The 14,995-nt window shown below is 28.2% G+C and overlaps 1 protein-coding gene across 1 annotated transcript in view; it reads right to left on the bottom strand.

Annotated features, from left to right (window-relative positions):
* Positions 1-2,235: 2,235 nt before the first annotated feature.
* The window catches only part of LOC125826341 (copal-8-ol diphosphate hydratase, chloroplastic-like), a 75,055-nt gene continuing 62,295 nt past the window's right edge, over positions 2,236-14,995 (bottom strand). Inside the window, exons 13-15 of the mRNA XM_049505649.1 lie at positions 3,038-3,149; positions 2,602-2,805; positions 2,236-2,424 (exon numbers count right to left, since the gene is read on the bottom strand). Coding sequence (XP_049361606.1) covers positions 2,236-2,424; positions 2,602-2,805; positions 3,038-3,149 — 505 coding nt within the window. The remainder of the gene's footprint in view (positions 2,425-2,601; positions 2,806-3,037; positions 3,150-14,995) is intronic.

Raw genomic sequence — 14,995 nt, 5'->3', positions numbered from 1 at the left:
AAGTCTTTAAACAAAGCTAAAACGTTTGTGAAAGACTTTTAAAATACTTTATGAACTTCTCTTAACTTGACTCTTGACTTTTGTTGACTTAGACTCCTAACTCTCCTAGAATTGAATTATGGATTCAAGGATTGTGATTTGTGATAGGAAAGATCTCATAATGTTTAGGAGTATTTTTAGATAGCTAAACATGAGAAAATATCAAGAAATCATTGTCTGGAAGCAGGTCCGCGACGCGGAGGTGTAGTTATATTTTTGGTCGTGAAAATAATTTTTGAGACAAAACGGTCTGTGACCATTCCGCGATGCGAAGAGACTTTCTGCGAAATTTTGGGACAGGTCCGCGACGCAGACAAGGGTCTCAGATTTGCCCAACTTTTTCCTTCTTCATTTTCTAACCACAATTCGCCTAAACTCGGTTCTTTTTCTCAAATTCCCTATAGATTCAGATACCCAATATGTATACACGAGAATCTAACTCAAACAACGCAAGAAAACAACATTTTAACCTCAAGGAACTCCTCAATCTCAACCTATCTAAAGAACGAAGGCCAATTTCAAGAACACCATTCAAGATTCATCAACTTTCAACTTTCTAGAACGAACTTCACTGAAATAAACATGATTGGCACATGAGTGAATGAACCCAACGCTATGAAAGACTCACATACCTCGTAGGGATCACCCCTTGACAAAATCCACGAGCTTAGCTTCAAGAACTTGACGATTTTTGCTCCTTCTCCTCTTTTCTCCAAGCCCTAGCGTGAATTTCCAATTGACTAAACTGATCAAATTCTGATTTGACCCTAATTAAACTCCAAAAATGGGAATAAAATAATAGGGTATGGAAAAGACCATAATACCCTTCCAAAATCCGGATTGGACTTTCCTTATTTGAACAGCCCAACTTCCAATGGGCAAAACTAACTCATACGAATTCAGAATTGTGCAAACTCAGCGGCGTTGGAAAGATTATTCCAATATATTTCCTACGATATCTGGAAACACACCTAACTCATCCTGAGCTAGGATTTATGGTCATTTGAAGTTGACCAAAAACTTAACATACTTAACAAATTTCCAGATTTTTATATTCTTTCCAAAAATGGTTATTTCCAATTATTTACTTCTTCCTAGTTATTTCAATTAGCACTTTTGTCCATAAACCCAATATTATGGTGCATATGTAAGACCTTCTTTTAGGTCTTATTTTGAAGAATCACAAAAGAGATTGATCAGCAGCCATATAGAGAGAAAAAATGGTGCAGATTTTCGCACAAACCCTAGCAGTCAATTTCAAATCGCGATTTTCGCTTCGTTTCTTGTCCGATTGAGCTGATTTTTGGACAGCTTGTTCCTTTTAACTTAATCTTTGATTAGAAACGGAGAGAGTGTGATTTGGAGTCCTGTAGGTCCAGATCTTTGCTCGTGAACAGTAGCTGTGTATTGGGTGATTTTACTCTTTTTATTTCACAAGTTTTTCGTGATATCTTGTAGTTGTGTTGCTCATTGTTTGGCACTTTGTTGGTGGCCATTTCGAAGAGCACTTTGTAACTGTTGTTGATTTTAGTGGTGTTTTGGCCTTGTGGTTTTTACTCTTCATACCGAAGAAGTTTTCCACGTTAAACTTGGTGTCTCGTGTGTCGATTTATTTTGCTTTGGTTGATTTGTTTGTTGCCCCAAACAATTTTGTTCTTGTATTACTTTGTCTTCTCTTGCTTCAAATAGAAGGGAAAGTTTTGACTTAGATTTTCTTCTTCTATTACCCTATCGTGCACATTTATTTGTGTTTTGCCTTTCCCAACAGAGTTTGCTTCTCCTATTACAATTTTTTATTGAATAAGGGAACTACTCATGACTTGCATTTCTATCTCCAAGATGTATACCTGTTAGTTTGCTTAGGTGATGAATTGAGTACTGTATTTTTTCGTCATGATTTTCGAATAAATATTGTTTTTTTATGATATATAGTCTCTCTGTTTAATTAGTTTGTATGGTTTCTTACTCATACCAACAAGAGAGTTGTGATGGAGTGTTAACCGGTAAGTCTTATTTTTTAATTAGAAGACTCAGATTTGAGCCTTATTGGATATAGAGTTATCTATCATAAATAACGAACACTTGATGGAAGGAAAAAAAAAACAAAAATTGCATTCATACTTGTAGGTTGTAGCAGAAAAGATTGACATTTACAATGAGAGTTACAAATAATAAGAAAATTTGATATGAATATAATTAAGAATCGTATTCAAGTGGTTCAAAGAGAACTTTGGATATGTGAAAGTTGAGTAGTTCCTCTGTTACATGTGCAATATAGTAAAAACTCTTAGCAACTGCCAAAAATGTATTCTTCATATCTTTATTTATTCCACACGACGAATTGTCTAACACTAATTTTACAACTTCTTTCATCTCTAATTCAACCTCATTGCTGCTTTCATTGTGATTTTCCTTGCAGTTGATACAGCCAGAAACCTATAGTATATATAGTCACAGCTAAATGTCATTCACGATACATAAAATATTCCGTCAGAGATACTTTCACTTTCTCATTTCAACAGCAAATTTAAGGCTTCAAAAATAAAAATGACGTAATAAAACGTGTAAATTTCTGATTACCTTTCGATTTTGAAGCTTGAAACAGACTTTATTGGTAACTTTAGATATATTCTTGTAGTCTGTACTGGAAATTATTTCATCATCTACCATATGTCCTCCACAAAGATTAATTGTGCGTACTAGCAGCTCTGCTTCTATTTGGCATGCTGTTTTCTCCTCTCCAACACACATCAACCACGTTCCCCACTTCATATAACAAAAATCAAAACAGTAAATATATAAATTAATTTTTGCTGGATAAGTGAAAAGCAATACAAAAGAATAAATAAATTATTAATTAGCTATAAACTTTTTTATATATATATAATTTGTGGATAAATAAAATTAGCAATAATATTTTTAGTGAAAAAAATTGCTTGTTATTATTTATTTTTCTTTTTTTAATAGTGATGTGATAAGCTATTCAATATATACGTACCGCAGAGTGTAGTTGGAGGTGGATATCTTTGCCTAAGGTCTCATAAGTTTCTTCAGAAAGTTGGTGCAAAAACTTAAGAAGATTATTCAGAAGCATCTGTCTTGTTTCATTACTGCAACAAAAGAAAAAAAAACATAAATTTCATTACATTATATTTACTAGAAACAAAGGTTTTTCTCACATTGAATTAGTGGAAAATTTATGGAACATAATTTTTCCACTGAACCAGCTCACTGAAAAAATACATGATGAAAAATGAACGGAAAAATTAAGAACATTACTAGCCACTAAACATAACTATATATGATTGTATACGTGTTATACAATTATATATTTAGTATATACTAATAAAAATAAATAAATATATACCAACTACAATTACAAACCTGTTTTTAGTAGAAGTGGTAGGTTTTTCTTGAGTGAAGTATGATGTAATCATCTTACACATAATAAGAGATTTAGCCCATGCAAGTCTTTCCCTTGACCTCTCTACTTCAAATATACTTGTTGCACCTAAGAAATAATCTTCCAATAACTCTTTTTTGCTTATTCCAAAGTGTTGAAAATTGCATTGTGTAAACCACCTAAAATAACAATAAAAAGTATATTTAATAAAGGTAACTTGAACTAATTTGTCCTTTTTCTTCAAAAAAATTAAACTCAAGAATTAAACATACTCTTGAATAATGGTCCATTCAAATTGATGTTGACTTTGGCATTTGTTGTAATCTAATTTTGCGGCCTCAAGATATACATTATTACTTATGTCTGGCATTCTACATCAAAACAATTCCAATGATTGAGACTAAGAAAAAAATTAAATTTATTTTTGAGGACGTTTACATTTTTAATTAGAATTATATTATCAACGCGCTAAAAATACCTATGTAACGTCTTGCCAATCCAAATGTCATTTGCTCCACCATATTGTTCGAGGTATGATCGAGCTTCCACCCTAGGTAGGCTAGCACACCATGGAACTTCCAATGCATATTGTATCTATAACCAAATTAAATATGATATAGAAAACGATGTTAACTTCCATACAATGATAGTATGTTAAAAAAAATTTATACATACTATCAAATCACTCGAAAAATAATTACTATGTACCTCTCCAGGGATATCTTTGGCTATTAGCCATTTGTCTAAAGATTGGTTATTTGACAAACAATGTTGCAAGAAATTATGGGTAAATTTGTTAGCATCTTCAAGAATCTTCTCTCCTGGGAATGAAACTTGAGAGCATCTATAGAGATTGTACATAGCTGTTGGGGACTTGTCTGTTTCACCCATTAGGCAAAAAAAATTATCACCATCTTTGAATTTGTAGAGCACATCTGTGACATATTAAACAATAAAATATAGATTAAATACAACTATGAAATAGTTAAAACTTTCTTAATAAGGACTATGGGTGGCAAATCACTCAAGTTGAATTTGCGCGGATCAAAATAGATTAAATTAATAAATAAGTTATCGTTCCAAAAGTTAATTGTGTTGAGAAGAGCTAAAAAATAATGGATCATAGTCTAATCCGTCCAACTCTTACTAGTTATAATTTGATTAAATACCAAATTACAAGATAAATAAAATAATATTTTTTCTTAGCTTATAGCTAAATTATTAACATATCAAACAAAAAACAAGTTTTCATTTAAATATCTTGACAAGACTTTTATGGATCACTTTGGAGTACATACTTAAGCTTAAATCAACCAAAATCTTAAATGACGTGAATTTGGGTGAGTCAAGATGAAGTATTTAATAAATAGACAGGTCATTAACCCCCTAAAAATTGGGTGAATTGAGCAAGTTGGGGTTAAATTCATCACTCGTTAATTAATTAAGGAGTTTATTTATTTATTATTGACTTGCCTGGTTTAACATCATATCCATATAACCTTAGAAGCCTAATAGCCATGCATGTATCATCAATGTCACAAAAGTTTGAATTCCTTCCACTAAAAATTCCAATATCTTGATTCCAGTATCTGTAATTTTAAAAAAATGAATCAATATACATATGCAATAATATACATTAAATTGTTACTTCAATTCAATTCAATACAATACCTTTGTACATGATCTAACATGTCCTTGAATTCTTCCTCAAAATAATAAGAAATTCCAAGGCGTTGTAATCGATCAATTGCCCATAATCGCGCTTGCATATCTACTGGGTAACTATGTGGAGCTATAGATATAGATACATGTTATTAGAATATACATGTTTATTGTCAGTGTATAGACGTTAAACAAAATAGTATACTTAGCTTCAATTAAATAATATGACATTCCATATTAATTTACCTCCTCCATTATATTTTTTAACAACCCTTTGAAGATATCTCAAACAATTTGGATCATTTGTTTCCATAAAAGCAAAGGCAGTTGAAGCAATAGATGTTAAGAATGAACCATCTTGCATTTGAAGCTTCAAAAGTCTTTTCCAATCTAAGTCACAAAATCCTTCTAGTGAAAACAATAATGTTGTTGGAATTGTATGCACAACATCCTTAGGGATTCTGTAAAGCAAAACAAAATGTATTATTATTAATAATTTCATTTCTTAACCATTGCTATTAAATGTTGTTAATTTAATTAATTACCTTTTTAATTTCATGTCTCTCCTTGCACATATATTCTTCAAGACAGGAGCATTATATGGAATATCAATGTCTAAATGTTGAGCTTTGTCCAAGAGAGCAGGAAACACAATTTCAAATCCACATGTCATGTTTTCAACATTCCCTCTCTCTAGTTTGCATATGTTTTCCTTTATAAACAATACACCTAATGTTTAACAAAAGAAAGTCCCACCATGAGATTACAAACGCAACAGATTCTCATTGAAATACTGAGAATAATCACTGAATATTTTTTCTTCTTATAGATTCAATCAAAATATTTGTGGAAAAGTCACTATATTCTCTTTGTTCCAATTTATATGAGTTACTTTTCTTTTTAGTCGGTAACAAAAAAAATCATGACACATTTCAAACATTTAGTTACAATTTAATTTTAAAATGTCTACCATATTCCTTAATGAAATGATTTTATAGCTATACAAATATCTATGATTTATTTTAGAACACAGGTTTCAAAAATCTTTCTTTCTTAAATTTCGTGTTAAATTCAAAATAATTCATATAAATTGAGACGCAAGAACTTCTTCCGTCCCATATTAGTTGATCATCTTACTAAAAATAGTCAGATGGAAGGGAGAATATGTATGTTTACCTTTGTTTCTCTTCTCAGGTGTTGTATTCCATGTTGTTAAAGCAACAACACATGCCAATGTGTTCAATAGGCGGTCGTAAATGCAAAAGACAAATTGCTCTCCCCATGAACCATCACTATGTTGATTTTCTATTATCCATTCAAGACAAGATGGAAATTGTGGTCTATCACTTCCATTTATATCTTTAATTAGGGCAACCCATGCTGTGTCATAGGGTGATACACTTGACCTTCCATCTTTCATGTCATTCAACATATCTTTGATCTTCTCTACCAACTTCCTTGTCTTCTTCGTTCGAGTTACCTATAGAGAAAAATTGTTATTATAGGTACGTAGAGGTAGATTTAAAAATTTAAATATGCGAGTTCTGAATTCTAAAATAGGGCAAGCATTAGATTCAAGATAGATAATTTATACATATCAAGTTAAAAAATTTAATACAAATATAGAGCTTGAACTAAAATTACTGAATTCTGATTTAAAAGGTAGATTCGTACCCTAATTGCACGTACACGGTTACTTATAAGATAATTTACAAATTAAATTTTTAAAAAATAAAATACACAACCATTAGCATAATTTTATTTTAATTGAATTCTAGTTATTTACTAAATTCAAATCAATAAACTGGTAAGCACAATAAAATGAAAGTTAATTGAAGCAAAAAAACAGAAAGAATTTTCTAGTAACCTGAATATTTTCCCCATCTAGCAGGTATTTTGTATCCTCAGTTTGCAATTCACCAGTGTAACCTGCGAAAATATATTTATATAGGTCGTAATGTATGATATATTCTCTGGCTGAAATATAATCCGCTATTAACATATTTAGATGGATTCACGATTTGAACCTTATGAGTTCAAGTATGAAATCTACTACAAAAATCTATCATTTCTACTTACATATTTAATTTTTTATTCATATACAAAATTGAATCAAATTAAAATTATTGAGTGTTCAAATGAACCCGTAACAGATCATTAATTACTACGTATATCAACGTCTGTCCATTAATTTGTCAAACGGAATTATGCTATACAAAGGAAGGCACCGTTCACCCGAACTTCCTTTGGCAGAAAATATTAGTACTATTTATATATGATTAAAATTATTTTTTATGTATATATAGTAGATGTCGAATTCCTTTTGATTAATTCGTGTATTTACTTCTTTAGATTTTGAACCCCCTTTTTAAAAATCATAGTTCCGTCACTACAGTCCTACCTAAGGAATTTCCAGCATTACGCACATGTTTACATAATATTTTCTTGTAATTATCAACTGAGCCTTCAGTTTGTAACTGACAATTTCCTGAAAAAATCAAAATGTAATAATTAATCATAATTGACCTTAAAAGAAAAGGAAAAAAAAATGATTAGATGGGAGTGCATACAATATTGATCTCTTTTTAAAATAAATTTACTCATTCTTAAAATATAAGATGTGTTTTTTACCAAATTGTCCTAAATTAAAATGATGTCTATTTAATATTTTTTCGTTTATGTAAAAAATATATATTTAAATAAGAACAAAATTTGAAAGAAAAAAACACCACCTTGATTATATAACAAATCATTTATTTTAAACTACATATAAAAATTAAAACACTATATGGATCTATACGATTAGTACAGTGAAGATACTTATAAATCACTAGGTAGCCACATAATACTCGTTTCAATTTGAGTTAGCTCAAGACTCACATTTCTCTCTTTCTTAATCAAGCACATTTCCAACAAATATCTCTTTAGAAAAAATGAGGGTTGACGCCAAACAAAAAAAATATTCTGCAATTTATGAGAAACAAGTCATTTTGAAATATACTAGGTATAGGAGTGTGTCAGTACGGATCCAATATAGGACTTTTACGTAATTTTTAAACATATAACATACTTAAAAGAAAAGTGTAAAACAAACAAATTAAAAAATTAAAAATATTGAATTATTCTCAACTAAAAGCAGATATATCAACGAACAACCGACCACTAATTAGTGAGATATGCATGTAAACAACTAGGAAGAAAATTAAACTAACTTGTTATAACACGTTTCAAAAATAAGGCCTTGCCCTTGACTGCGTGAAGATGGCAAGGAAAATTGAGGGCATTCATTTTTTCTTTTGTGGAGTTATTAAATTAGAGAAAAATGGAACTATATAAGCTTGTACTAAAAGGAGGCTACGTATTTATAGCTACTCAACAATTTTATTTTATTTTCTCTTTTTTTGTGCTTTCAACCAATAAATTATTTGGAGTTGACTAATACACCTTACATTTGTGGTCATCCTTCACAGTAGGAAGTTCAGGCCAGCCTCCAAAAAGTGAGTAATAAATTAAAATCAAATACTAGTAAATGAAAATGATTTAATCGAACTATTTTTTCGATTAATATTTTATAAATAAAAATATGATAAATTGAATAGATCGAAAAAAGTATTATGCAATCAAGTACCTATGGCTTCTGTTGTTCTAAACTCATTCTTATAAGATCTATATCCTCTAATAATGACTACCGTTATTTTTCTATTTCGATTTGCAAAGGTGTCAATGGTACAGTTCAAATGATTATTTTGTAAAAAATTATCATACTAATATTTTATTATTCAATTTTGATATGATCAAAGTTAGACTTTTCAAAATTATTTCATTATCTTGATATTTCTTCAATATTGATATGATTTAGTTTTTTTTATTTAAGAAAAATAAAATATGTCATGTATAAAAGTTACAAATAGAAGTTAGAACATGATATCATGCATATTTTTATGAGACTTCGACGAAAAAAATCTAGATATTTTTACTGTTAAAAAAGAGGTGAATTTTAAAAAAAAAACGACAATAATAGAGATCTATCACATTATTTTATTAAAGTGTAAAATAATGTGAAGCAAAGACAAAATACTTAAATCACTCTAGCAGAAAAAATAATTAAATTGCATGAGCAGAAGATATCAATCGAAATGACACTGAAAAACCGAAATTATTAAAATTAAATATTCAATAAGAGAAATTCAAATCATATAAGAGGAAAAGTATCTAATATCTTATAGTTTATTAGTTACTATTTGGGATATTAAAATTAATTTAACTTCAATAGAAATAACATAATAAATTTCAGTTGGACCAAGTCGCATTGCAAGTACGGTCAAAAGTGGCTGCTCGACTATTTATATTAGGATAATGTAAATGGCTAGAATTTGGTCAGAAATTTAAAAAGTCTATAATATTTTTTTATTTTAAAATAGATTAATTTTTTTCTATTTTTTAATTAAAAGGTATTAAAGTTAAAATGGTGAAAATGTTCAAAAAGGTAAAATAACATAATGTGAAATATGTTATTTTACCATTATTGCCAAATTCTGGCCAAATTTTCTGGCCAAAAGGATTTTTCCTTTATATTAGATAGTGCATTAGATAACAACTTATCTTTATTATTACAACTTTTTTATTTTCCGCCAATTATTCTAAGATAATACATATACATATATATACATCTACTATTTATATATAAGTGTGTATAACCACATAGGTGATGGTCAACATAGTAATGTGTGGTTCACACTTATAGTAGAAAATTTGTCTTTTTTTTTTCTCCATTTTAATTTATTAGTTTTATTTTTAAATTTTTTATATATTTAAAAATTACATAAAATATCCTATAAATATGATAATTGACAATTTAAAATATTTTTATCAAAAACATATAAAAAGTGTGATTGCTTATAAAAAATTGATTGATTCATAAAATAATATATTTGTGTCACATGAAATGGGACAAAAGAAGTAACCTGTATTATTTAATTTGAAAAGTACATAAAAGTATTGCAAATCTCAATAATTAACAACATATTGACTCTTGAAATTTTAATTTGTGCTACATATATTGGGACAAGGAAAGCAATATTTATTATTTAAAAATTACGTAAAAATACTATAAATTACAATAATTAACAACTTAAAATATTTGAAAAGCATATTAAAATTTAATTGACTCTTTAAATTTTATCTATGACACATAAAATGAGGAAAAAATAACAGATATTATGCCTAGTAATAATATACTATACAAATGATGAAGTTTGTGTATTCATGACATACTTTAGAGTTAATATATTAAAAGGTCATTGAACTATGAGAAATTATCTAGCAAAGTCATTAAACTTTATTTTGTTTCAATAAAATCACTCAACTTAAAGCTTTTATCTTTAAAAATCACTCATTTACTCAACATTAAAATAAATTTGACATGACAAAATAAATTATTTTATATATTATGTAAATATGGACCTCATGACAAATAAACAAAATTTTAAAAGATCCCCTTCTTAATTTATCATTGAGATACATCTGACATGATAAATAATTTTTTTTTTTAACCATATAAATTTGAATCCCACAAATTAAAATTTTGTATTTTTTAATCGGCTCGCCCAGTATAAATTCGACTTATAGCCACATTACTTCAATTTTCAATTTCTATACTTTGAGCCACTGTTTGTAGAAGATTATTTATTCATTTTTTAATTAAAGTGATCATTATATATTGGTTACTTTAGTTAGATACTCCAGTACATATATGTTGATTCAAATAAATGAGTAATAATGTATACGCCAAAATACAAGTAATAATATGCAACCCTAATGCGATTTGTAGAATTTCATTGCATATATTCGCTGATATTGGATCTCTTATGAATTTGAATTTCATATTCAAAATTTGATAATAAAAAAAGAACGGGAGTACTGATAAGCGGGACAAAATGTTTTTTTTTTATATTTATTTATTGGGTCCATGTAATTTATATGGCATAAAAAGTTATTTATTTTGCTATGCCAAATTTATTTTAATGATAAATATAGTTGGATGATTTTTGTAGATAAATATCTGACCGATTTTTTTAGTATACAAATTAAGAACCATATTTACACCAAAATAGCCATACCTTTTTTTTCATTCATATAGCAATATTTTTTTTTTCAAAAGTAGAATTTAAATAAATAAAAAAAGATTTCCAAATCAGCCACGCTTATCACTATTCCCATAAATTTCTCCAATTATTTTACCTTTCTTATTTATTCAAATTTGTTATATATTATCTTCCAATAGAGGTTTCCTACCAAAACAAAACTCCCCTTCTCTGATAAGAACAACTACCGAAAAATGAATACCAATAATTTTTCAATTCTAATTCAACACAACGGACGATGGGACTCATCAGGTAATTGTATAAAATAGTTCGTATGGTGTTTTATTACGTGGTTATATATGATTTATCACAAATATCTATTTTGTACTTTTTTAGAGTTATTCGTTTGGTTTAGTTTGTCTATTTTGGTGAAATTGAATTCATCTAATTTGGTTTATGTTCTGGATCCTCGAAATTTTGGTTTAATTATAATAACTACATATGATTTGGTTGTAAACTGAAGTGTCAATTTTTTTTTATATTAAAGTTTTGGTTTCATATGATTTGGTCCGAAAGTATGTTACATTATTGTCCGTATTATAGTTATTAAGTTGGTGTATATAATATAATAATTAGAAAAAAGGTTCATATGTTAATTGGTGATATCCTAATAAAATATAAAATTGAAAATTTTGGATTGGTATGTGATCTGGTACATATGATGGTATATTTGTTGCTACGAACTGACACCAAACTAATAGCCTAATGTATGTATCAATTTGAAAAATTGGATTGGTATGTGATCTGGTACATATGATGGTATTTATGTTGCTACGAACTGACAACAAGCTAATAGCCTGATGTATGTGTTGGTGTATTTATTGGTCCAATTTATATTGGTGTATTAGACATATGTTGTTAATGAGTTTTGTTATTTGCCACCAATTTTTTTTGAATTTTGACTAACAAGCAGCAAACTCGGATTCGGCAAGAATCTCAGCCAGGGTTCCCTTTGTTCGGTGTCCGGGGAAGAGAAAGGAATCTATTCGGGAAGCGCTTACCAGCCCCTAATATTTGTAATGTCGCAGGAAAGTATATGAATTTCAAGATTGAAAGAGTGATATGATGTAGACACCAATTACCAAGACTTGATTAATACTACTGCTTCTCAATTAGGTGTGAACACAATCGTTTTTGAGTTGGAACTCAAATATGTTGTGACTGATCCGTTCCCACCATTGAAGATTCATAGTTTTGAAAAATACACCAAATAATCAACTTTAGATACACCAAAGTGTTTTATGTATATTTGAGTATATATTGGTGAATAAGACTTTGCAATGGTTAAATTGAACTTTGTATATGAATTTTTGTGGTAATTATATTAATAATATCTTCAATTATTTACAAATCGTGCTAAAACATTTATGACATATGTAGTTGTGAAAAATTTCAACATGATGAAACTCCTTATAGTCATGCAATTGTTGCTATCGGATACAATAATAAACATGGTGAAAACTATTGTTCAGCCTATTACAGTAATAAAGATTTTCAAAATATTTATGCAATATCTATTGATATATAGATTTCAACATGATGAAATTTCTTATAGTCATGCAATTGTTGCTATCGGATACAATAACAAACATGGTGAAAACTATTGTTCAGCCTATTACAGTAATAAAGATTTTCAAAATATTTATGCAATATCTATTGATATATAGTTTAAAAGGTATAAAATAGTAATAATTATTGGTATAAAATAGTATATTTATATATAGTAGTAAAATAATTATTGGTAAAATGATGGTTATATAATTGATATATTTAAAAGGTATAAAATAGTAATAATTATTGGTAAAATGATGGTTATATAATTGGTATGTATGTATGTTTATATATTACATGGTTGCATATTTGGTGAAACTACGATGCAGTTATAAATTATAATTGTGAAAACACTATGCATACTTGATGAAACCTACATGTTTTTTACCTAGATGAAAATAATGGTAAAAATGTGAGAAAAGGCTTCCATTAATAATATGATTTGATTGAATAAAAAATTAAGAGAGAGAAAATCAATATATAGAAAAACAAAGTAACGTAAAAGAGTAAAACTGTGGTTGAAAAAGTCAAAAAAATAAACAATAATTATCAATCCCATAAAATTAGCACTTAACCTCCCCTAAAAAAGATAATAGATACGGATACCAAATATATTTTTAACAAATAAAAAATTAAATATTTTGTTATGTTTATAATTAAAAACTTAGTTTTGTAAATAAAAAAGAGTATATGTATATATTGTTAACTAAAGTCTTAATTAGTATATTCTTGTAATTTTCCCTAAATATCCTAAGTTGAGTGATTTTATTGATATAAAACAAAGTTCAATGACGTTGCTAGATAATTTCTCATAGTTTAATCACCTTTTAAGATATTAACTTCATACTTTATGCATGTCTTATAAGTCGTACATGACTTTTTTATTTCATTAATAATATATATTTATTCAAAATGTTATATGATCTCTTTATGTAAAAGCTATGAAGTAAACGTTTGGATTTTTATTAAGATTGCTCTCGATGTAAGAAATTACATAATGATAGACTTTCCGTTTTATTCAAGCCAGAAACATAATGATAATTAAAGTGTCACTAATCAACATTGAAATCTTTTCTGTAGTTTATTTAAGAGATTTTGTCTTATACATAAAAAAACAAAATCTAGCATGGAGATAGGAATTTTTTAATTTTATTTTCACTTGTAACAAGTTATCTTAAATGTTCTAAATAGTATACTCATTTTTATTTAATCTTCAGATCTAGGTATTAACGAGCTATTTTACTTTCAGCCCTTTGTCTGCTTTAGTTAGTTCTTAGTCCAAAAAGAAAAGAAAATAAATCAAACCTAGCTAATTCACTTGTCTTTACTCGTATTTTATAAATTTTAATTTAATTTTTACCTACAATATATATGAGCTTTTGACAAACACTTAACTCAATTATTGATGTTTTTTTGGATTAAAATCCTAGAAACAAGTTCATGTCACCCATAAATCAAGCGATTAATATCTTAATAGTTGGACCGTGTTGCAATTTTTGTGGCAGATAAATTTGGCTTTTGGTATTGGTGGTGGAAATTGAAGTTATTACTTTTATTCGTTTTATTTTGCTTTTGTCTTGGTGTAAGTTTGGATGGAGAACTAGTTGATGTACGTAACTTTCGAAGCAATGGAAACAAATTTAAGTTCTTGTAAATAATATTCTAGCTGAATAAATGCATTCACACGAATTTTCTACATAAACTTTTGATCACATTAATTTTTAATTTTTCCACATTGGAGAAAATGATATTATCCTAATTACTAGAATATGTACTCGGATAAGCAGATAAAATTAATTATTATTTTTAATTACGTTTAAAGGAATTGGATCGAGTCACCCATATGGGTCAATCCGGATCCATGTGAGAAGAAAATAGACATATATAATTATGTATTATATATTAATAAATATCATGAAAAATCACAACTATTTAAATAGTTGTGTTCCTTAGCTATAGAATTATACAAGAGTTCTCACATGAGAAACCAACGTATCTTTTCATTCTCTACAACTTCAAAAGAACAGACACATCTTTTGCTTCTTCTCTTTCTCCCTTAGTCAATTCCAATAATGTTCGTGTAAAGATTCTTTGAAGGATTCTTCTCCAAAAAGTGTTAGAAACGAACAACTATAACATGTACAATTTTAGACTATAACTTTATATGGTGTAGTTCATATTTATATACATGTAATTG

This window comes from Solanum verrucosum, unplaced genomic scaffold (assembly GCF_900185275.1).
Source record: "Solanum verrucosum unplaced genomic scaffold, falcon-dt-bn FXZP01000060.1, whole genome shotgun sequence".
Classification (NCBI taxonomy): domain Eukaryota; kingdom Viridiplantae; phylum Streptophyta; class Magnoliopsida; order Solanales; family Solanaceae; genus Solanum; species Solanum verrucosum.
Note: the sequence above shows the minus strand (reverse complement) of the source record. Positions and strands in the feature narration are given on the sequence as shown.